This window comes from Saccostrea echinata, unplaced genomic scaffold (assembly GCF_033153115.1).
Source record: "Saccostrea echinata isolate AGI-Se365-2 ecotype Australia unplaced genomic scaffold, CSIRO_AGI_Sech_v1 ptg000028l, whole genome shotgun sequence".
In the NCBI taxonomy this organism is placed as follows: Eukaryota; Metazoa; Mollusca; class Bivalvia; order Ostreida; family Ostreidae; genus Saccostrea; species Saccostrea echinata.
Genome location: NW_026889777.1, coordinates 15,105,485 through 15,132,004, shown reverse-complemented (window position 1 = coordinate 15,132,004; position 26,520 = coordinate 15,105,485). Strand labels below are relative to the sequence as shown.

At 33.6% G+C, this 26,520-nt stretch overlaps 1 protein-coding gene across 3 annotated transcripts in view; it reads right to left on the bottom strand.

The window, feature by feature from the left end:
• Positions 1 to 8,619: 8,619 nt before the first annotated feature.
• The window catches only part of LOC133194163 (demethylmenaquinone methyltransferase-like), a 33,642-nt gene continuing 15,741 nt past the window's right edge, over positions 8,620 to 26,520 (bottom strand). For 2 of the 3 annotated variants that reach the window (XM_061330162.1, XM_061330160.1), the window contains 3 exons: positions 16,443 to 16,630; positions 10,488 to 10,598; positions 8,620 to 9,437 (listed from right to left, as the gene is read on the bottom strand). In XM_061330162.1, coding sequence (XP_061186146.1) covers positions 8,866 to 9,437; positions 10,488 to 10,598; positions 16,443 to 16,605 — 846 coding nt within the window. In that variant the 5' untranslated portion in view covers positions 16,606 to 16,630 and the 3' untranslated portion in view covers positions 8,620 to 8,865. Of the gene's footprint in view, positions 9,438 to 10,487; positions 10,599 to 16,442; positions 16,631 to 22,727; positions 22,917 to 26,520 lie in introns of those variants that run through there. The other variant, XM_061330159.1, reaches the window with a different exon arrangement.

Below are 26,520 nucleotides of genomic sequence, written 5' to 3'. Positions count from 1 at the left end.
TGCTGATTTAATTGTCCCCTGTTTCTCCCCCAAAAATCTGTAGTAAATGCTGTACTGGCATTGTCAAATCCTAAATGGTTTTATAGGATGTGTGCATTTTCAAAATAGTTTTAAATTTTGATATTCTAGCTATAACCCATGTCGAATTTTGGTGTTTGCGAATTCTTATAGTAATACCCCATATTCGAAACCTATTGAAACAAAATTTATTTTATCTTTTAACTGTTCTTTTTTTCCTGTTTTGCAATAAATGTTTATTTTCATGACAATTTTTGTTTCTTTTATATCGTAATTTAATTTGATAAGAAAAAAATAATAAACTGTCCAAAACCTATTTTGTTGGGGCGGGGTGGGGGTGATATCTGATATAATGCAATCTCTATAATTTGTTGATACCTTGTCATTGGTCATTTGCAAAATTATTTTTGTTAAACAAACATTCTGATTGCACACACAAGTACTTTGACAATATCTATGTGGTTTTTGGAGACCAGGTCTTCCAACAATCTATTGGAATTCCCATGGGTACCAATTGCGCCCCGTTATTAGCAGAGCTTTTTTGTATTCATATGAAGCAGTATTTGTCAAAATTCTTATACGTGAAAAGAAGAAAACGCTTGCTGTGGCCTTCAACTCGACATTTAGATATATCGACGACGTATTGTCAATGTATTAGCAATGGCTATTTCCCTTCTTATGTCTATACGATATATCCCAGTGAGCTTGAGATAAAAGATCCCACAGAGTCGGACACATCTGTTTCATATTTGGATATTTTACTTGAAAAAGACGCGCCGTGTGCTCATTGTCATGATCGGGAAATAACGGAAAAATCCGTCGACAATTCAGTGTGTAAATAATGGCCTAACAATTAGTATGAAAAACATCAGTCAGCATTTGACTCAGTGATAAATTGTATTTGCTGATCATGACAAGGTCATTGTATCGACCATAGAACAAGGAGCACACGGTGGGTGTGATCGGTCGGCATTGGATGCTCACTCCTCCATGGCACCTGATTCCACCTCTGATGTTTGGAGGTCCGTGTTTGCTCTGCTCCTATTTTGTATTGTTTAATGGACTTTTGAGCTTGGATACTGTTCGTTTTCTCATATATTTCATTGTAAACTTTGTTTTTCGGAATTTATATTTCCAAGCTCTGAATAAAACACAAGGAGTCTGCAACTGTAAAGTCTACATGATTGTCGAATTTTGATTATGAGAAACTATGGAGAGGTATCAGTATCATAATTATTTATTTTTATTCCAAATGAAATAAATTATTTAGATTTTTTTTTTCTTGTTTTTATTAAAACTTCAAAATTTGCATTTTAATCAATATCGTTAATTTTTCACTTTAATTTCTTATTTAATTTAATTCTAACTTATGTTTATATGTTCCAATTTTATTTTATTTTATTAATTTTGTTTATTTGACGATGTGATATGAATCATTACCCGCGTATACACGGCTTGCGTGGATCTAGAGGGGCTTCGGTTTTTAAGGTCTCAACCGAAAAATCATTCAATTTGACTTTCAGTACCGAAGGAATAGTCACTAGCAACACGTATTTTAAACGTCTTACGTTTGGCCCGGCACAGGAACGTAGGGCAATCGAACTCTGACCTTAGATAAGATAAGATAATATTCATTTAAAGTCGGGTAATTCAAACAGAAAACATTAGCTCTGAAGAGCTATTTTCCGACTACACAATAATATTACATATAATACAACAATACGAATAAACAAGAAACAGTACTTAAAAATCACACTATTAAAATATCAACATACCCCGTAATGCATTACAATGACATATGACATAGTATTCATCACAATAAGACCAACAAACTGAAATAAACCCTGTTTACTATAATCTAAAGATAAAATTTATCGACAAGCAAAGCAATTACAACTATTTCCGTACCAACTGCTTATGTTTGATTTGAATTGGTTAAAAGTAGTAATATTTCTAAAAGATTCTGGTAAAGAGTTCCAGAGTTTTGCGGATTCATATCTAAAAGACTTCAAATCGTATGTTGTTGATCTTGTTTTTAGTAAAACAGCAGTTTTCGTATATCTAAAAGAATATGGCGTTTCTTTAATATGGATAAAATCGTGCAGGTAAGATGGGCTTTGTTTGTTTAAAATCTTAAAACATTCTATGGCCATTGTTCTAATACGCCGGAGTTTGAAGCATGGCAATTTTGATTTATCCAGAAGATAACTATATGAGTTTTTGTAGTCGTCATAGACGAAACGCAATGCTCTTTCCTGTATTTTTTCCATTTTTCTTGTCTCTCGTTCACCACAAAAATGCCAAACTAATGGGCAATAATTGAAGTTTGACATGATAAATGTATGATAGATTGTTAGTTTTCCTAATTTAGTCAGGTGAACCCCTATTCTTTTAAGTACATTCAGTTGTTGTGAAGCTTTCTTACAAATGTTTGAAATATGAGAGCTAAACTTAAGTTCAAAATCTATAGTCACGCCAAGTAATTTTACTTCGTTTCCCGGATTAATCATATTACCATCAATTTCAAAACAAAAGTTTTCCTGTTTTGTTTTCTTTCCGAGACATATAGCTTGGAATTTATCAGGATTGGCTTGCATTTGGTTATCTTCAAACCACTTAACTAGGGTTGAACAATTAGCTTCTAATGTATTTTTTAGTCAGATAATATCGTCACTCGAGTTTCAGAGAGTGTTATCATCGGCATAGTTGTAGAGGTCGCAATCAGATACAAAATGAAAAATATCATTGATAAAAATATTTAAAATAACAGGACCAAGTATTGAACCCTGTGGAACACCTTTGTACAATTCTAAAAAAAATCGCTACAAACATTACCCAGTTTCACACATTGTTTTCGATTGCTTAAATAGCTTGAAATTAAACTTGTAGCTGCATTTGTAAAACCATATGCATTTAATTTTGCTAAAACTAGATCATGTGGAATACAATCAAAGGCTTTAGATAAATCCATCATAATTGCTGCAGTATATTTTTTATGATCAAGAGCAAACTTCCAATCTTCAACAATCTTTAGCAATACACTCTGACAGCCATACCCTGGTCTAAAAGCTGATAACATGTCATTAAAATGGCAATTAAAAAAATCAGATAATTGACTGTGAATGACCCTTTCAAAAATTTTTGACAATGTAGGTAAGATACTAACGGGTCTGTAATTTCCTTTTTCCAAAATACTGTTTTTCTTATGAAGAGGAACCACTTGTGCTATTTTCATACGATCTGGAAAAAACATTATGAGATAAACAAAAATTTACAATATTAGTTACAGGGTTCAAAATATGTTCATGGCTAAGTTTAACAATCTTAGCCGAAATACCATCAATTCCAGTAGCCTTTTTCAGGTCCAATTTGTTTATGCACTTACTTACAAAATCGTTGTCTACAGGATGAAAAGAAAATGATTTAACATCATCCTTATCTTTGATACTCTCACAGATTTTAACAATGCTAGGATGTTCACTATTTACATCAACACAATCTATTCCAATATTCCTTGCAACATTAACAAAAAAGTTGTTGAAGATATTGCATACTTGAACTTGATCAGACACAAGACTTTCATTTTCAGACAGTATAATATTTTTTCTGACATTTGTACCTTTGTTGGTCAAAAATGGTTTTATTGTTTTTCTCTTTTTCGTTGGAATGTGCTTGTCGATTACTCGAGTTAAATCATTATGAAAATTATTAAAAACAATGTTTGGGTCACCTTGTAAAACACCAGAGTAAGATTCTTCAATAGATCTTAAATCTTCCATATATGAATCTAAATTTAAGCTCTTGAAGCTTCTGTAATTTCTGTATTCAGGAGTTGTTAACATGGTTTCCATTTTTAACTGTATTGCAATAATGTTGTGAACATCACTTATTCCATATTGAAATTACAATGATTTGCTATAATGTTCGTATTATTCGTTAAAACAACATCAATCTGGGACGCATTGCCTTCTTTTGTAAAGCATGTTTTACCTTTTATAACATTTTATAAATCAAATATATCACAGATATCTAGTAAAGGTTTACATTTGTTACTATCTGCTAAATCAAAATTCAAATCTCCTAGCATAAAAAAAGTATCATATTTGACAGAAATTTTGTCCAATGTTGATAAAGAATCATTTATAAATTTGCTATCTTTCATGCATGGTGGTTTGTAACAACCTAGAAAAAATTCTTTAGTAGAGTTTATTGAAATTTCAACTCCAATGGATTCTATTTCATCCGCCTCCAATTAGGGTCTGCGGGTTCCGGCGACATCGGATCTGAGATAAGCTATGATACCTTCTCCAGAGGAATTTCGGTCCGCACGCCACGTGTGATAATTATTCACGGAGAAAAGTGCATCGGGAAAAGAGGAATCTAATTTCGTTCACTAAGGAATAATAAATCGACGGTTTTGTTTGTAAGCAGTTCTTTTATGTATGTAAACTTAAATCGGAGACTGTTTATGTTCAGGTAGGCACACATAAACTTGTTTGGATTTCGTGACCTAGTTTCTAATAGTCGATCAAATATATTATATGCTTCGCCGTTATCACTTTCTAGGTCATCTGATGTAGCAGAAGTGTTCGAATTGATCTCTGAAATACATTTATTACATGACCATGTGAGATGATTTTCGTTTATCTTTATCATTTCTTCGATTTCAATACACTTCATATGGCATCTTTGTTTACAATCTACACATGTGAAAAGTTGCTGATTTCGCCTTGTTTGCTTATTGCAAATTCAGCATGGAAACTTGATCGGGCCGGGATTGAGTGATACATCCCCTGCTAGCAAAAGTCTGAGTATGAAAATATATTTGTATAGACATTCTTCTTTGACCACTCGACTATCATGGCGGGAAGTAAACAAAGGAATTCTCGCTGGGTGGATAATACTCAATACATAATCATCTAAATGTGTCGTAAAGTTTAAGCTAATAAACTCACAATCGTCATCAGCAGGATAGGTTGATCGCTTTATAAGTGTATACGTGTCATCTGTTGATTTCAGTCTGCAGAATAATATGGTGATGACCAGAGCAATCGTTGTGCCGACTGACCAGTCCGCCATCTTTGTGAAAGTACACTCTGACCTTCCCATGGCTTACTCTGACCTTCCCATGGCATACGAAACTAGCGCCTAACCGCTAGGCTAATGTGATCAGTGCCACTTTTTATTAAGAGCTAATAGAAAATTTAACTGCTATAATACCATATTTTAAAAAACAACCACTCAGTAGATGCAGATCCGTATCAATGTATAAATAAACTGCTTAAACACCTCTTTCTTCGTGGTAGACGTTGTTTAAGATCTTTTTTTAACATTTCAGTAATTTTTTTTTCAACGCAATAATTTACCAGAGTTTGATGATACTGCAAAGGAGAAGTGTGTGTGTGTGTGGGGGGGGGGGGAGGGGGGTGGATGCAGCCTATAAATGAATTTTCATATTTAAACAGCTGCAAAAGATTATTCTCCACACAAAAAAGTGGGGAGTCCTACCTTTCGCCCCCTCCTATACTTCGGCCCTGAGATTTGTTGAAGTGAATTTTTTTTATCTTAGTCCTACTTTGATAAAACAATATGATGACCTGATCCCACCTCTGATGTTTGGAGGTCCGTGTTTGCTCTGCTCCTATTTTGTATTGTTTAATGGACTTTTGAGCTTGGATACTGTTCGCTATCTCATATATTTCATTGTAAGCTTTGTTTTTCGGAATTTAAATTTCCAAGCTCTGAATAAAACACAAGGAGTCTGCAACTGTAAAGTCTACATGATTGTCGAATTTTGATTATGAGAAGCTATGGAGAGGTATCAGTACCATAATTATTATTTTTATTCTAACTTCTTTTTTTGCAAGTGAAATAAATTATTTAGATTTTTTTCTTGTTTTTATTAAAACTTCAAAATTTGTATTTTAATCGTTATCGTCAATTTTTCACTTTAATTTCTTATTTAATTTAATTCTAACTTATGTTTATATGTTCCAATTTTATTTTATTAATTTTGTTTATTTGACGATGTGATATGAATCATTACCCGCGTATACACGGCTTGCGTGGATCTAGAGGAGCTTCGGTTTTTAAGGTCTTAACCGAAAAATCATTCAATTTGACTTTCAGTACCGAAGGAATAGTCACTAGCAACACGTATTTTAAACGTCTTACGTTTGGCCCGGCACGGGAACGTAGGGCAATCGAACTCTGAACTTCCCATGGCATACGAAACTAGCGCCTAACCGCTAGGCTAATGTGATCAGTGCCACTTTTTATTAAGAGCTAATAGAAAATTTAACTGCTATAATATCATATTTTAAAAAACAACCACTCAGTAGATGCAGATCCGTATCAATGTATAAATAAACTGCTAAAACTCCTCCTTCTTCGTGGGAGACGTTGTTTCGGATCTTTTTTTAACATTTCAGTAATTTTTTTTTCAACGCAATAATTTACCAGAGTTTGATGATACTGCAAAAAAGAAGTGTGTGTGTGTGGGGGGGGGGGGGGTGGGGTGGGGGGTGGGGGGTGGATGCAGCCTATAAATGAATTTTCATATTTAAACAGCTGCAAAAGATTATTCTCCACACAAAAAAGTGGGGAGTCCTACCTTTCGCCCCCTCCTATACTTCGGCCCTGAGATTTGTTGAAGTGATTTTTTTTTATCTTAGTCCTACTTTGAAAAAATAATGTGATGACAATATCAATTTAAAGATACCTGATTTTTGTGTACAATTTAAGCAGGCTATCAAAATTGGAGGTCGTATTTATCATATTTGAAACATCATGCACCAGTGCCTTAAAAGTTAGACGAGCTCACTGTTGATCACAGTCTCACTTTTACCAAAAGAATTAGTAGTATATAGAAAAGACAGACTGAGATCAAAAGTGAACTCATCTAAATTTATGGCCCCAGGCCAGGTCCGTAGTATATAAGTAGGGTGCCAGTATATGCTATACCAATTTTAAAAAAGCTAATTCCGATTTTGCCCCATCAATTATTTTGTCGGTAAATATATACGAAAAGAAATCAAGGCTAATTTATCCACAGTAATGGCTCTTTTTTCAAGGGGGGGGGGTCAAGAAATTTTTGTTTTGTGCCCACTGCTTCCCCCCACCCCCACCCCCCAAAATTCCTTCCTATGGGCCTGAAAATGAGAAAAAACACTCAAGAATTATAGAATATGGTTTTTAAAATAATAATGAAAAATTCATGTTCCAGGGAAATATTTCTACGTTTTGTAGACTGTTCGCGCAAGATCTCTATGTACATGCATGTCTAAAAAAGGCCGTAGCGCCCCTTTTCGTTTAAATTTCATTCGGATTCCTTAATTCAACTCTTTTAGTTTTACTTTCTTATTCAAACTTTCGATTCTGCTTATAGTTGTTACCGTAAATATTGTAACACGTTAGGTAAAGTGAAACATAATTTAAATTTTAAGATAGAATCACAATACGAAGGGAAGCAAAATTGCCAAAGTAAAATAAATAAAATAAAATAAAATAAAATAAAACTGGAAAATATAAACAAGAAGTTAGAATTTAAATAAGAAATAAAAAAAATGAAGTCGCTAGAGAATCTATTTAATTTGGAAAACAAAAAGTTACAATAAAAAAAAACTAAGAACATTTAAAAAGAATTGTAGTACTGATGCCCCTCCATAGTTTTTCAAAATCGTGTAGACTTTACATTTGTAGAGTTGTGAATTGCGTTTGTGTTTTATTCAGAGCGCGGAAATATAAGTTCCGGAAAACAAAATTAACAACATCGAAAATACACACATTCATATAGCATAAACTCAAAGTCAACACAGTTGTATGTTCGGAACTACATGCTTGGATGTCAGAATTACCTAATTACATATGTTGACCATGAAACTGATACGATTACAAGATTTACAAACTTACAAGTCTGGATTTTTGAACACGATTACCCTCCATAAATGACTAGCTTATAACTAATGGGATTACCTCAATTTTTCCATAGTCAACTTTCCGTATTTATGTAGCAATATTCAAACATCACCTGCATTTGGTGTTTATGTCTCCCAACTGATTCGATACGCAGGAGATTGCTCTGAATAAGAACAAAACACTGACAAAAATCTGTTGATGTAACAAAGATTTCAACAACCCGTTTAAAGTAAGCTTTTCACAAATTCGGCCGTTATAATAACATTGCTTGCAAATTCAGCATATCTGTAGGTAGTAGTTTGATTGACATGTTTCAAACCAATTGTTAGGCCTTTTGCTTAATACTACGGAGTACTCCGTATACCTGATCAACACATAGGGCTCACTGCTGGTGTGACTGGTCGACAGGGGATGTTTACTCCTACAAGACACCTGATCCCACCCCTGATGTTTTAGCCCTTTTCACGATTTGTTTTGTTTTTCTAGATCTATGAGATTAATTACTGCTCGGTATCTTTACCTTTAACATTATATTCTAGGCATCTGACCGAGAGGCAAATACAGTCTTCATTTTGAGGGTGAATAGGCTTTCTTGTAACTTCAGAGTGATGCAAACACTTGCCGATTCGTCTTCATTGTGTCTATATCATGATTTGTTATAAAGAAAAAAAGAAAGGAAGAAAAGAATATTCAACCTTTTATCAAAGCTGGAGAATTTTCTCCTTCATGAGTATATAAAACATTAAATAACATATAAAAATCAAAAGTGAATAAAGATGTGTTAGAAGAATTACAATGTATTTATAATAAAGAACCCTGCTGGTATGAGTACATTATTGATACTGAATATAATAAAACACAATGAAAGACCCAAAATAAAATTTGGTCGGATTCACTTTAAGTGTCGTAAAACTGTGAAATGTCAACAATTTAAGAATTCGCTTTCGAGAAAACAATGCCTTCTTGCACGGTATCAGTATCTTTATCGCCAACTTTAATCACTCGAAATCCGTGTTCTTCTATTTCCTGTTTCTTGCGCTCATGTCCCCAACCAGCACCGCGTCCTTCTCCAAACGGACCCGATAAACTGACCGGAAGGCAAATGAAGAGGCTAAAGGGAAGGAAAAACTGTGCTTTTGGCTCGTTGACTTGTTTTGGGGGATAGGAAGATACAGGGGGATCATACGCCATTCCGTAGCCATCTGGTTTGAGGACTCGCTTTGTCTCTTTAAGAATTCCATCGACGTCGTATGCATCATGAAGTACATCGTTGATTAAGACGAAATCAAACTTTTCAGTCCATTCCTGTGGGAGTTGTCCACCTTTCATATGGATATAGATGATGTTCTTCTGCTCACTTTCTTGAAGTTCTTTGATGGCCTGATCTATTGAGACTTTATCCGAGTCGATACCGTAAATAGTAGAGTTAGGGTACATTTTAGCCACCTCTCTTGTATGCTTACCATAGCCACAACCAATGTCTAACAGCGTAAAATCCGTCCCTTGTTAAAAGAGAAATGTTTGAACTTAAGGTATGTCACTCGTGAAATTTGTTATATCAAGGATTTTTTGAGAAGTATATTTTAGATAAGTACTCATATAAAATGACTCAAAATCGCAAAGAAAATAGGGGGTCAGTGTGCATCTTAATGAGCTACGGTACAATGAAGTTGACCTTTTTGCACTTAAATTGTAACTCTTGTAAATTCATCTTAAATTGTAACTCTTTGGACAATCACTTTAATCTTTATCATATTTTATCAGATGTAATCATGGCAATAAATATAATCTTATTTTACGTAAAATAGTTTGAATAATCTTTATCATTGGACAAATCATGCAAATTAATGCGCATAAATTATTGTGTGACCTTTTTGCACTAAAAAGGTATCATATTTGGGGTATAAAAAATCTAAATAGGCAATAAAATATTTTCTTGTATCAAACTTTTTATGACTTAAGTGCATATCGGTTGGAAGTACCGTGTTGTTTAAAATAATGAAAGAAAAAGTTGGGGTCAGTGATGTAAATTTTGAGATATTGGACAAAATGTGCGATTTTCAGGCAAAAAAACGGTGTAAATTTTATCTTGACTTCTTGAATATATCTTCATTTCTCGGCAAAGTCTGTTGAATGAATGTACAAAATTTATTCTAAAAATATAAATTGGGACCTATATTTAATATTCCTAGCATATCATAAAGGAAAATATTCTCTAAGTAAAAATATGTGGGGCTAAAGTTCCAAGATATTAAATTTGACAAATGTGTAGATTTGAAGAATTTTCATCTAAATTTCCTTCCACCGCAAGAAATAGTCCCTCATAAATTTTGCTTCTTTATGAATTTGTGAGCAGTTTTTTTCATTGAAAGTTGAATAATTTGCATTGTTTAATTTAAACATGTTATAAAAATTGAATTGTAATAAATAGTTTTGAAGTTAAAGGTTCTGACTGAACTTTTCTAAAAAGCTGACGAGTGACATACCTAAAATTGAAATTTACAAATTATTGGTAAGTGATATGATTATTTTGAATATTCTCAATTTCAAACCTGGTTTAAGTTCTAATGCAGGAAGCAGAAGATTCTTGTTCCATTCCTGAAGAGCTTCCGGTGTACGATATGTATCCAGCCAAGCAAGAAATGGTTCATAGTATCCGTAACCTGAACAAAAAGTAACCAGAAATTTCATTCAACATAGTGTTGGTTTGGTACCTGTGCAAGTTAAAGAATAATCAAACAATTTATATTCATATATATATATATATATATATATATATATATATATATATATATATATATATATATATATATATATATATATATATATATATATATATATATATATATATATATATATATATATATATATATATATATATATATATATATATATATATCAATCAGACTGATGTCTTTTATTTCGAGCTCAAGGAGATATATCGAATCAACATAGAAATGAAAATGAATATTGCTAATTGAGAAAACATTGCCAATATATCTAAATGTCGAATTAAGGGTCACAGAAAGAAACTTCTTCGTTTCATGTGGGAGTGTTTGAAAAAGTTATATTTCATATGATTACATATAACGTGATGCAATTAGTACCAAAGGCAATTCCAACAGACTGTTGAAATCTTTGATCTATAAAAACCACATATATACTATTATTATCAGTAAATTCAAGCACCTTTTTATTATCAGCTTCGGGATATTTGTGAATTTTTCACTCATATTGAGACGCCACCACTTGCCGGTGGAGGGCTTCAAATTTATTTATATGGTTTATACTAGGGATGTCAATTTTATTCGAGTTTGAATGAGTCTTGTCAGTGACTCGTGACTGGTAAAAAGTTCAAGCGTACATCTTATAAAAACAAAAAGAGTTTGCGATAAATTTGAATATGAGATGTTTTGCAAACAAGCAATACAATCTTGAAATGATTGTTATTAATATCAGAAAGAAACAACTTAAGTTTTTTTGTTTTTTTTTAAATTACACTCATAACTATCCCCAAATATACATGTATTACAAATTTGTAACAGCTGTTTAATTAATTAATATAGTTGCATTATGCGAGATATTATGGAATTGCAGGTTGAAACTTTACAATTTGGATCTGACATCCTTTAAGGTATTCCATTGTTTGCCGAACAAAAATCGACAAGCAAATAATTTCCTGAAGTTTGAACAATAAACGAAGACCGGTTAAGTCTTACGGTTATCCTGAGTTTTACTCACGAGAACAATGATCCGTTAATAAATGAACTGAGAGGATCCATTTTTTAACCTTCAATATAAGATAACCATTAAGTAGCAATTTTTTTAAACAAATAAAACATTAAAATAATGAGCTTTACAATCAAAGAGAGTGTTATTACCAGTTGAAAGATATCGTATAATATTATACTTTCATGTAAATTAGTTGAAACTGATTCGTCGAGAAACATTTGCTAAAAAACACTATTACTTGCTTAATAATGAAGCATAGCCCTCCAGCATAGCAACAGTCGACATTGCTTGGCTACAGGTGATATTCCAAAAAAATATTGACTGAGCAAAGTTTATGCGCGCAAAGTTCAGTATAATATGTATTTGTATTACACATTCAGTATAATATAACAAATACTGCACGTAGTTGAGTGTAACATTGAAAATTTTCACCCCAAGAAAACCATTGTCAACCTAGGCGCAGCCGAGCTAGGACTCTCCAGTGATCCAAAGCCTAGCCTAACAAGGGCACTCAAGATTATAGGATTTCATTTCATAGAACCATGTCTTTCACTTTCTAATTCCAAGCGTTGGACGAAGGTACAGCTGTTGGTATCTATTTTATATTGTTTATCTTACATCCTCCGGACTCCCCCAACAAAAATTTACTATAGTTAACTATAGTAAAAACTTTGATACTTTGATTTACTATGAAGCTAAACTCTATATGTTTTTTAGATTTTAAAGCTTAAAAATCTCTTAAATTCGAGTAAAGTGTTGTAAATATTCGAAATTATTTGTGAATATACAAATAATCGTTCCATTAAATATTTAAAAAAAATGTGTATGTATGATCTAAAGAACAAAAAATATAACAACCTGAAATCCATAGAAAAAATACTTTTTATTTTTTACTATAGTAAAAAAATTTGATACTATAGTAAACTATAGTTAACTAAATGAAATATAAAGATAATGAACAGTATTCAATCTCGAAAGTCCAATGAAACGATACAAATTTGGAGCAGAGCAAACACGGACCTCAAAATTTAGAGGTACATGTAGGATCAGGTGCCGTTGAGGAGTGAGCATCCCCTGCCGACAGGTCACACTCGCCCTGGGCTCCTTGTCATGAAACTTGTTCAACTAAAGTTAGCTATACGAGGGTTGTTCGGAAAGTTCGTGGACTAGCGCCATAAAATTAAAACCGCTTAAGATACATCAATGAATTTTTTAACGTTTAATTAGCATCATCTTTCTTATTTATATAATAAATTATACACCATTAGTTTTATTTTTTAATAAATTGTTAATGTTTTTGAAAGCAATGGTATGTCCAGGCGGCGCAACCTCGAAGATTACGTTTTTTCTACCTAAATCATGTAAATGTAACTTAGAAAAATCTTCTTTTTTTTATATGAACATTCGTCTTTCAAAAATCCCGTTAATTCACTCATGTGGTATGACACAATTGTACCGTAAAAGAATGAATCTTCGTAACACTGCTTTCTCGCCCCTTTTTAAATGCAGAATTTTACCTTTTCAAATCAGAACATTGTTATATTATTGCTGAAGTCTTCAAGTATAGTCTGTATAGATACTCAAAGATTTTTTGGGGAAAGAGACTTTCAGTATACACATTATATCGATTAAATAAAATCGTATACTTCACTGTAAAATCCCGGTTTCGCCATTACAGCTATGTAGGTCATTGTATTATTTGAATGAGAAGGCGGAGCGTCTATCAAGCGTGCGATTAGTAGGAATACATTAATTCGTTAAATTATTTATACATTAAATACACATTGGAATTTGGAAACAGAACGTATAACGAAGGATACACTATTTTTCATACTTTAAAGAAACTTTAAAAAGAGAGAGAGAGAGATAATTAATCCATTTAAGCTTATTACATAATTAGAAATTTTTCATACATATATATAATTTTGCAAAATCCGAGTGCTACAACAAATACACGTAGGCGGTTGAATTATGATATAAATCTACACTCAGCGTATAAAAAATAGATAGTTAAGAAAGTGAAAATTTAAAACGTCAATTAAACGTCAGTTTATCGTCAGTATCATGGTGGATAAAGAAACATCAGTGTCAGTGTACTTTGTACAGTCCAAATAGCGTTTTTTTTTCTTCAAAAAATCCTATTTATTCATGCCAGAAAAGTTCATATGATCTTCCTCATTTAGGAATTCATTAATTGTCGAAATCCACTCCTGTACTTTTTGATTTTAACAAACTCTCTCCCTGTAGTAAGATAAATAATAAATCACTCCGAGGTATTTTTAACGCCCTTTTTCATTCGACTGATTTTTTTTTTTACTAATATCTACGTTGATCGGACATGTAAAAGGGTCATACAAATGCATGTTCTTGCTTTTAAACATTATGCTTTAAAAATACCTGCGAACATGGACTTTTTTTTACATGATCTAAAAAAAAAAATAAATTGTGAAATTTTGTGCCGATGTAAAGAGTTATAGCATTTGCGTCAGAAGAAACCTGAAGCTTCCCTCTATTCAAATTAGGGGTGCTTTTTGTGCAAATGTTTTCATCCAGTGACTTTTCATCCGATACACAGGTTTTTGAGCGCTCCGTACTTCAATTTCTTTCCCTTAAGGACTAAAGGTTTCTTCTATTGGAAGTATGCATTTGTGCACTTGTAACAAACAATTTATTTTTCTAAAGATATGATGAATCGGTGTTTTTCAAATAATGGACTATAAAATTAATGACAGTTTTAACTAAAAAAAAAAAAACCTTTCATATCTTCCAAGTCAATGAACGGAGCACTGATGTATATTTAGGAACAAGGGCAAATGTATAATATATACCCACAATAATTTAAATCTTAAAATTCTGTATTTATGAGACACAAGCAGTAAGTGCAAACTATATGCTACAGGACTTCAATATAAATTGATAGATACAGAAAAAAATCAAACAAAATCGACTGAAAATCTTAACCCATCTTAATCAAAAAAAAGTTTTCTCCCAGAATTTTAATTACCCATTTGAAAAATGATCTGACCATCGATAGCTTGCATACACTAGACACGATGTCGCATAGGTGTGTCGCATAGTGTGCTCAAAGCGTGGAAGTGAATAGATTTGAGTCACGTGTTCAGTGCTTTGTTATTCATGAGGTCAAAGACGGGTTGAAATTTGTAAACAAGGTGCCTTTACTATGGAGACAAGCACCCGTGATTTTGCACCTTTTTGGAAAATAACAAATGAGCGCAAGACTGTTTCAATTTCTTTCATGAATGTAAATGACTAGTATAACTCTTTACTTTGACCGTATATACTACAACTTGAAACACCCATGCGCTCATATGAAAAAAGGGCTTGCAAAATGGGGGTGTGGCCTAAAGTCTATGAGAAATCGATGTAAACAACATACCCCTGCTATATTAATCACATAAATACCTAATTACAGCGCAAGGAAGTAAAAATTGAAATTGAAATTAATAAACTACAATGTTTGATGGAAAGATTGAGTCAAAAATATGTAGAAAATCTTCAATTTAATTTTTCGTTAATTATAGGGGGGCCAGATTTGGACGTTTAAACGATTCATCCTTTGCAATTTTTACCCCATTCTGTAAGTTCTATGAAATTTTATTGTAAAATTTATATGAAATGTCCAAACAATTATGGGGTTGTAATGACGTCAGAAAGGGGGTGGGTTTCTTTTTCCAATATTCTATAAAGTTTCACCCTCTGGAAAAACTGGCATAGACCTAGGAAATATTTAAATGGGCTACTGAAAAATAAAATGCATTCAGAGTACTTATTTTTAAACGCCGAAAAAGATTAGAGAGACGAGAGATGTAAAAGTGAATGTCGATTTGTAGTAAGGGTGTTCAAAGTTTGTCACGCCGAAAAGTGATGTTGATCATATGTGATAGATGTTGAACGAGACAAGCAAATATGCTGTTATAATCAAGTGAGAATCTTTCAGATCTATTTACAATATTATATGTATTGAAATCAGCTGTTTATGACATTGTAAAATCATATAAACAAGACGGGTTTAAATCTTTACTTAACTCCAAGGAAACTCATCAAGATAAGTGTATGAGGTAGAGAATGCGGACATTGAAAAACAATGACGTCATGAAACTAAATGGCGACAGCGCCGGTTGATCATATCATGTCTTTTTTATTTTATGATAATTTGGTAAATATTCAAGGTATCAAGCTAAAATTTTCAACATTTCTTTAACTTTTGATGTTTTATGTTCATCAAAAATCTTGTAACCATAGACTACATAGTATTAATTTTATCGCATCAGTCCACGAACTTTTCGAACAACCCTCGTAGTAAACTATAGTCAACTATAGTATTTTTTGCTAGGGGGACCATCCGGAGCCAAATATAGAACCTTTTGAACGCAAACGCTGTATTCACGATATTTACTAAATAATATTTTACGTCCTATAGCAATACCGATTAAAAAGTAAAATACCACATATTGGTGCCTTATGAAGATATATACATGTACGTTTGTTGCAATATATACCATTTCAGATTTATAGCATATGACACTGTAAATCAAGCGTACACCTGGAGTAGACTTGATTTTTATAGGTTGTCTCACTCCTTTAATAATTTACAAAACGTTCAATATAAGTACCCAATTTTCACATCACCTTTTATTCTTTCTTTTCGCTTAGCTTCAACGTTTTATTATATATCAGTAAGTTCATGTATAAAATCTCTGAGGTGCAACGTAAAAGTGCATTATCTAAGATATTGCAATTGAACACAAACAAACCCCTTGGTCCATCTTTTGACGTGACTTTCTCGAGCATAGGAAACATTTCGCTTAATATTGGGAGCACACTGGCAACGATGCCCGACGTCTTCAACAGGGATTTCTCGAATGGAAGTGAATATTTGCCGTCTTCGTGAAGTTTGACGATTCCTGCAGAGATCATGCAACCAAGCCATTCTTGAATGTACCTGTTAGAGAACAAACATGACAAATGATCCTATTTTTTGAATTTGGGTTCATTTGTGTTACATGTATGTAAGACTTATTTTAAGCATAAATGAAGGGAGTAGGAAAACAATCGAACTTTCTGCAATTTTGAATTGCATGTGAAATGTAACTAACTCAAGCACCTTTATCAAACGCGTTTTGATATCATATGATACAACTTATGACATATTAAAATTTGTATGAACAGGTCAATGATCTTTATAACTGCAGGCAATGATATTAAGGTAGCACTGAATGTTTCAATAAAATATAGGTTCTTTATTACATGTATATGCGCAATATATTATAGGGATTTTATTGAATGTACTATTTTAAACTTGATAGAGGATAATCAATATTTCATAGTTGGATATGGAATTCATTTCCCGAGTGGGACGGTTTTTTTCCCTATATTTTCACGAGTGCAAAGCACGAATGAAAATATAAAAAAAATTGTCTCACTAGTGAAATAAATTCCATATCCAACTAGAAAACATTGAAAGTTCTGTTTATTACATTTTCTTTGATTTTACCTTTGCCTCTGTCTTTTCTTACAAAATGTAACACAGTATCGTAAGCTGTGCCGTCATAGTTGAGCGGTTGACACGTCAAAGCTTAACAATGGTGAGATTGAAAGCATTATAACATGGATTTTAGCAACATATTTGAGAAGAAATCGGCAATTTCAGTTACTACCTTTATCTAATGACAGGTCAGGAATTATTTTTTACTTACTTTGATATTATTTAACACTATGAGAGAATATCACTTTTATTCAATAAATTAATCACAGTATATCACTGTTGAAAATGTAATTAATAGATTTTCCATGCACTCTAGTGATGAATGCCAAATCAGTTACAAAGGTTTTAAAAAAGGATCTGTTGAGCCAATGACATTTTCAGTTACCATTATTAAAATACATCGTCTGTAATCAAGATTGATTCTAAACAATTGGTCACTGAAATGTTCACAATTTTAACAACACTAAAAAAACATAAAAATTAATTGAGAGCTAATATCGGTCTTACAATGATGAAATCATATTTTAAAAGGGATGTTTTAAAGACCAATTAAATAAAATTTTAATATACATTTCCTCCTTGATTTTAAATACTTCTTTCTCATACGTACCGTTCACGGTAGCTCAGTCGGTAGAGCGCTCGCTCCGTGATCGGAAGGTCGTGAGTTCGAATCTCGGCCGCGACTGACCTAAGTCGATAATAAATGGGTAGCAACTGTTCTTTCGCCATGCGCTCGGCACTTTGAAGTGAAAGTTGCGGGTCTTTCGGATGAGACCTTAAAAACCGAGGCCCCGTGTCACGGCAGGCCTTGGCACGATAAAGATCCCTCACTGCTCAATGGCCCTGAGTGCCGAGTAAAGGTCAAAATTTGAAGCCCTTCACCGGTATATGGTGACGTCTCTATATGAGTAAAAAATTCTCGAATGGGATGTAAAACAATATACAATCAATCCATCAATCTTTCTCATACGTTAAATTACGACGACCATACACAGACCTATTTACTCACTCCACATGAAAATTTAATCAGACAAGACTCAAACGTCAGCAATTCAGATCTCATGGTGTTTCATTAACTGATGATTTTGCTTGGAACCTGACCCATGAATTTCTTCCAATTGTAACTATGACATCGATACTCCATATAGTCACTAACATTTGCAATGCAGAATTTGTGTTTCAGGATATCGTCTTGCCCCCTTCCAAAATCTGACTCCAAAGAAACTATATCCTCCGACGAATTACTGATCATTGTTTTCTTCTTGGTTAGGTGTAGTTTTGTTTAGGACATTGGCAAGTCAGGGTTTTCCGGAGAAAAAAGGTTTAAAACATGGGTTTTTTCACATGAAATAGTGATTGAGAGTGATCTCCCGTGTAAAATTCTCTAAGCGGTGAAAACCAATAAAGCGTATGCTACAGAGGTAAACAAAAACACATGTACTTTCTTCATCGGGTAGAATTTCATCTAAACAGCAAGAAAGAAAAGTAGTGATGGCTTTGTTGTACATTGTATTCAGGGGTCAAAGAGCCAACAGGTCGTCATTTACTATAGTTATGCTCAGTATGCTGGGATGGGCAAAGATGTGACACATGCTGAAAGGTAGATCGACTGAGATCAATTCATAGGTTGTATGAAGGAAGCAGCATTTAGTAACTACGAATAAAAATTAAAATAAATCCATGCCAGTATTTTTATTGTGTTTCAGTCAATTCAGTCAATTGCATGTTAGAAACAATCAACCAGTCTGACTCTCTTGACCATTATGAATAATATGTAATTATAGCTGTTGAGGGAAGTAACTCAAAAATAAAGATCGGTGTCGGTATGTCCTTGTCTTGTTCTATATATACATTTTCAGCCAAAATATCTAGAAGTCATAGGAAATGAAGATACAATAATGTATATAATACAAAAACTATATGAAATAAGTGGGTTTTGGAGAAATATTATGGTGAAAAATTATGTAGGTTCCTTTTATCAACATTATACTTCGGAAATGCATTGAGAATTGCAATAACACTGATTTGACAAAATCTAAAAAAGAAGGCTGGCTTGGTAGCTTAAGCAATACAGAATATAGCCTGTTTAGTACAAGTCAACCTACTCTAAAGTTCTTGAAAAATTCTATACGATATCCAGGAACCTTGCCAATGTCCTTTTAAAAATCGTCGTCGTCTTCGAACTTTTGTTATGTTGTGTAAGTTCGTCCACTGGTTTTTTGTTTTCGTCCCAATTGTCTTCTTTTATTGATTCATTTTCTTCTGCTTAAAAAAAGGAGAGAAAGAGGAAGTTTCTCTTCGTATATTTGCTGAATATGCATGTCTTTATGGACACTTATGCAACTGTAACCTCTTATGTAACAAATGAAGTCATTAAATGATCCTTTAGGGGGTTATCTACTAGGGAAAAAGTGATCTTTTCCATCTTTGGTCATATCTTTCATTGTTGCATCTTTTTTATGTTCATTTTCCAGGTTCTTCTTCCCTCCTTAATTCATACTTGGACTCCTCTGTGTAAACGTTCAAATACCAATTTCTGGTAAGCTTCTTGGAATTTCTGTCGACACATCTTGGCCTCACTTCTTTCGCTTCTTCTTTTCGTGTCGTTTGCATTTGCCTGTGATGTTCAATTTTCATTCTGAGGACTGAGAGACAATTTCCACTCATATTGTCTTGTTTTTTCTGATGTTCTCTTGATCTGTGTTTGATCAACATATGTTATATTCACCTTTTTTCAAAAAAGTATAATACCAAGCATGTGTATCTGCTGGTAGACAATCTGTTCCCAAGGATAAATTTTGAAAAGAATGACACGTAGCTTGTGATGAGAAGGTGTCATTAAACTTTGGGCATAAAACATTTGTCGTATATAAAGTCAACCTTTATAAGAATTTCAGTAAGGTATGTTTTGACGATCCCTTTTCGGAAATCAAGTGTTAGATTTCAAAATAATGTGCAGATATTCGTACAACCTCTGATATTTTGAAAACCAGAAATAATTTGTATTTTGAAAGAAAGCAATCTCACAGGTAAAAAAAATCATATTAAAACTTTGGAAAATCTTATTTACAAATCTTCAAACGTTATATATGGAATTGAATGCAGTCGTATTAATGCTGGAGAAATCAAGTGTGCACTCAACAAGAGCATGTTGAGACACAACTTTGAAAGAAATAATGGGGATTACCAACATCTTCATAAAAAATTGTCATTCCCTCGCCCATTCTATTCTTGTAATGAGGGACAGAATTTCAGATAAAGAAATTACTATTCCATAAAAAGTCCCACTTTAAGTACTCCATTCCGTAGAGATCAGGAAACTAGGCACTGCTTTACCATACGGTAACGATGACCAAATCAATATAGTGAAGGCAATCTTTTAGGCCCACAGTGTGCCATTGTGAATGTATTGAGACTTTTTAACTAGGGATGGCAATTTCACTGGATAGCCTTTTCGAACAATCGAGGACTTTAGTCGAACAATAATCAAATGTTCGTTAAAATAATTCTTCTTATGTCAATTTATCTATATTTCCTTTTCGAACTGTAAACTGTATGTACACTTGATATTTTAATCAAGCTACTGCCACATACAACGTAATTCTCACTGAAATAGGTGGAAAATGAACAGTGCTCGATACATACAAACAATACAAATATGTAAACAGGGCATAAAATACGACCCCTGGAAATTCCAGGGGTGGAATCAGGTGTCTAGGAGGGGTAAGCATCCTCCGTCAATCGGTCACAACAGCCGTGAGCCCCATATGTTGATAACGTAGACCGTAGTCCATAGTCAAATTTAGTATAAACAACCCTGATGCAGCATTGTTGGTCGATGAAACATGAAGATTTTGTAAGCTTTCATGAATATAACATTTTTATATAAAAACTCAAAATCATCAAAGTTATTGCTGCATTTGTAGCCCCCTATAGTAGACGATATATTGATTCATGTGTGTGCGTGGTCGATGCTGAATAAAATGCACAAGCTGCACACTTGTTATGAGTCAGATAGTTTATTAACATTGGTTTTCTTTAACTGCAAGGGGTATGAAAGTAATTACAGAGGGAGATCTTATTAACTTTAAAATAATGTCAGGGGACATCAGGGGCAAGACAGTGGTAATAGGGGCAAGGTCAGGGGACGTCAGGGAGTAGACAGGGTAGTCAGGGACAACGACAGGGGATCATAGGAGGAAGTCAGAGGGAGACGGGAAAATGTCAGGGACTGACAGGGGAACGGCAGGTTTTTTTTTTTTTTTTTTTTTTTTTTTTTTTTTTTTTTTTTTTGGAATCTAAGTGGAAAATCATTACAGTAGTGTAAACAAGAACAATCTACAAGTAAGTAATTCTTTTTCTATGTTTGAAGACTTATGGAATATAGTACCAACTAATTATCAACTATCAATTATTATATTGTTATCTGACCGTTTTATCTGTTACCTGGTGATTCTAAAAACCCAGTAGTGACCAGCAATACACTAAAAAGGTGGTGTAAGTATAACTCCAATGAAGGTCGCTATATCTTAAATCGATTCTCCTTGTAATGCAGATCTGATTTTCTTTTTAGATCAACTGATTTCCCTTTCATACCAACTAAGCAGACATAAACTCGGTTAGATCAAATCGTTTGCAGTCAAAATGTAAAAGGTGGTTCGGAATACCCTAAATGACTGTAAAGTTAAGAATACTTTTATTAATTATAATTATGTAATACCGTGTGCACAGATTTCAATATTCTCTATTTTATATAAAATGGTAGTTCGATCTAACTAATGTGATTTGTGGACTTTTATGAAATCTACAAGAGATTATGCTGTGAGATTTATATGTATGGAAAAAGCACTTGGTTAGTTTAGTAGCAATTGGCTGATTGCCATGGATTTAAGCAGGGGTGCGTCCCCATTAAAACCGACAGGAAAAAAAATATATCGCATAAAGTTTTCACAGTCATACATCGATGTAACAAAGGTATAGAATAACAGTTATTTACATGTATGTGTAAGGTCTACTAATTGTCTATTCTCAGAAGCTTACGAGGGGTGTGCTCACCGGCCCCAGCTGGACATCTTTGACTTGCTGTAGAACTCGAAGGTACCCAGACTCCTTTCCATCTAATATAACCCTCTGTAACACAAGATCCTGGATTTGTGTCTATGATTTAATGGTATGTGTTTGGCATAGTCAAAACACAGTACAAAACACCCAAATTTAACTGAAAAAATGAATGCAAAGTAAGGTTACCTTAACTTTTGGCCTGATTTTTGACTGAGTTCCTCTGCAGTGCAAGGATTTTTTGAATTCAATAAAGGCGTCAATTATCCCTATTACATCTTTAGACATGTAAGAGGTATATTGTTAAACCCTCTGAAAATTCCAAAAGGTTAAACATGTTAAACCATGGTTTAGCAGCAAGTGACCGATTTTGTTAGTAGGATAGAAATAAAGTGATGATGTCGTCAGTAGCATGTAGTTCTCGGATCTGTACATACACGTACAATTAAACTCCAACTAAATTTTTTGAAAAAAAAATCAGTAAATTATTGCCCACCTTAATTTTTGGCCTGATTTTTCACTGAGTTCTTCCGCGGTGCATGGATTTTTGAATTCAATGAAGGCGTCAATTATCCCAACATTGTGACCAAAAGCAAACACAAGAGTGCTCAGTCCGTCTCTCACAATTTGCTCTAAATCCCGAGGAGGAGAACCAGACGCCATTCTTTACGTGCAAAGTGTGTAATAGTACTGTTGTACGGTGTGCTATTCGAGTCGTGATATTTTCTTATGTGAAAAAAAAATTTGTCTGTGACTTTGAATTTAAATTGAAAAAAAAATCATGCTGATGAAAGTATTTATCCCAAAAAAGAATAAATCATTCGGTGTTTGCAGTCTAAATCGTTTTGCTTAGTGCCCGATAATTTAATCATTCGATGCCAGAATTCAACTTTCCGCATGGTTCACCATACTTTTCTTTAAAAGAATAAATTTTAAGGTCAATATAACTAGGGCTTGCAGTGTGTAAAGGTTAATATAACTAGGGTTTGCAATTGTCTACAGAAAACCAAAATGTATTTCCGCACGTGGTTGGTATTTTCTTATCATTTCTTTTAAACGAAATTGGAATTAATTTTTGGTTACGTCTTATTAATGTGTTTCTACTAAAATCAAACTACAGGAATAATTTCATTGATATGCGTTACAACACAAAGGAAAATGTTTAAAATGCCAAAAAGAGGCCCATAGGCCACATCCTTCACCTGCATACTTTGGTTACAGTGAAGTAGAAACCAATTCAGTACTGAAAAGTTTAAATATATTTATGTGGTACCAACTAACCTTCCTTCCCTTGTGGGGATGATTTGAACAAACTTGTTTCCATATACATGTATCAATATCACTAATCATAGCTTTACTGTTCTTGAAAAAAAAGATATTTAAATATTTTTCCCTATATATTCCCATGTAATACTTTGATTGTCTAATGCCTGCAGTTGCCCGTATCTAAAAAAAATATATTTGCACCATTACGGAGATGCAGTGGAATTATAGCCCTCTCCTGAAAATATCAGATATTAAAAAAATCGTAGAGGGCTACAGTATTGCAGCTATAATATGACAATACACAAAAATAAATTTGAACTTACAGAAGCGACTCTATCGAAACGACCCGAATTTTAACCTGTTATATTTTCCGGAAGTGAGTATTGTCAACTCGTACATAAAATTGCAGGGTTTGAAGGTATTAAAAACGCGATATTTTAAGAACTGTATCACTGATTAACTTGAAAATGAATAGGGTTCGTCCTTTTACAATGCCACATAAGTATTAGAATGCTGAGAAATGATAGTGCAAAGGTTCTCTTTAAATCTTGCCCACAAGCTGTAACGGACACACTAACACACTAACACACACACATACGCACAGTAGCGATGCTATATTTCCTCCGCAACTAGTTGCGCGAGGGGATAGTGAATAACCGTAAAATGAAAAAGAAAATCACTGTTTAATAGGCTAATTTCAAGTAAACTTTTTGAAAGGCTCCCAAAAGAATAAACTAGAAAGATTTGATGATTCTGTGTCTCTTTGTATTCAAAATATATAAAAAGACTTTAAACTTAGCAGCCTTAGAGTTCATACATGTATATTAGATCTTTCTGTGATGCACTAGTATTTCCGCTGAAACACCTTGAAGTCCCAAGTGTATCGCCTTATAAGGTTTGATGATCAAAGGCTCCATGTTGTCCAAGATATCAATCTAAAACTTTTTTAAAATGCATAGCTACAAAATACAAAAAGGAACGCCAAATTGACCAAATTTTTGGTTAACATATCCTGAGGTCCCAAAGAACTTTATCTGGCAAGGTTTAGACCCTACATTGGATTGCTTTTAAAATATGTAGGTTAATGAAGCTCTGAACACTGTTCACAAAAAAGAGTTCTAATTCCATGGTAGTTTTATGCATTTAAAATTATCTGCCCTTTGATGTAAAATGGAAATCTACATTAAATAACACTATTCAAAATAGATTAAAATAGTCAAATTCAAATTCTGGGGAACAAGATATCAGATCTAGATAAAGCTTTTGAAAACATTATTTTCATGTGTATTACAAATTAAGTAAACAACAGTGAATTCGGTAAACCAGTACTTCCTTATCCTTGAACAATTTTCCTAGAAAAGTTTGGCTGGTACTTTTTGTTAAAAATAAGCTTGATAAACTCCATATATTCACCTTTATATGTCACCTCTTAGTCATCATTTCGTAAGTTCTATGGTCGATACAATGACCTTGTCAGCAAATACAATCTAGCACCAAGTCGAATGTTGACTGACGGTTTTCATACAAATTGTGTTAGATCATTATTTTTACACTGAATTGTCTACGGATTTTTACATTTGCCCGATCACGACAAGGAGCACACGGCGTGTGTGACTGGTCGACAGGGAATGCTTATTCTTCCATGGCACCTTGTCCAACCTCTGACTTTTTTGGAGGTCCTTGTTTGCTCTGCTCCAAAATTTGTATTATTGCTTCAATGGAGTTTTGATTACTGTTTCCTATCTTCATATTTCATGATATAATTTTCTCAAGGTCCAAACAAAAGTTTCATAAGCATTCAGAGCTTTCTTGACCTATTTTAAACGTGTATATAAACATGTAGTTTTTAAAAACTTGTCATATTTGGTCATTTAAGTGACCTTAAGACCATGTCCTTCAAAAAAGTTTTTTTTGGTTTGTATGTTGTTTAACGTCCCTCTCGAGAATTTTTCACTCATATGGAGACGCCACCACTTGCCGGTGTAGAGCTGCAAATTTTGTCCTATACTCGGCACTTACGGCCATTGAGCAGTGAGGGATCTTTTTCGTGCCAGCACCTACTGCGACACGGGACCTCGGTTTATACGGTCTCATCCGAAGGACCGGTCTCCACGTCCCACAGTGGGATTCGAACCCGCGACGTAAGGATCAACTCCTTACTTCGCGACTCTAGAGCAGACGCTCTAACCACTGCGCCACGCGGGCGACTTCAAAAAGGGTAAAGCCTTGAACAAATTAAAATCTACGGTCTCCTTTTTACGCTTAGTGGTAATCTTCCTCGTGGTCTTTGAGGTTTGTAGAAACTATTACTTTTTAAAATATTTTTTACGTTGATTACTCCTTATTTAAGAACCAGATTCTTTAATTTAAAATAAAAGTTCTTGGTCAAAGAATATTTTGTGAAAAAAAGTGATAAAAATTGACCAAAATATTTTGATACAAGGTACATCTTCAAAAAAGAATTTACATTAACCGCATAGATTATAAAAGCATTATCTCCTTGACCCTTTAATCTGGCTAAGAAGAGCTAATAAACAGGATAAAATATAGCTGCATAACTGTACCTCTCTGGTTGAGAAAATTCGGTCAGACAAAATACAGAGCTACAGATCGAAGCATTGTTAAAACCTTCAGTTTACGCCGCCGCTCTCTTCGGTTATATTTCTTGTGTTATACATGTACCTATATTCGTTCTCTCGCCAAAACGCATGGTATCCGTAAATTAACCAAAAAGTTTACTCAAAATCGTATTACTTTATTTACAAACAACTCTGAGCGGCCTTGAAATGTCAGTGTGTTTTAGATCTTCGATGGCTCGATCTATGGAGGATTTATCCGAGTCGATACCGTAAAACGTACAGTTAGGATACAGTTTGGCTGCCTCTCTTATATGCTGACCACAGCCACAACCAATATCTAACAGAGTAAATTCCGTCCCTAAGTTAAAGATAAGCATTAACATAATATTTTAAGCTTTAAGATTATTTACATAAACATAAATTAAAAAAAGCAATTATTTTAGA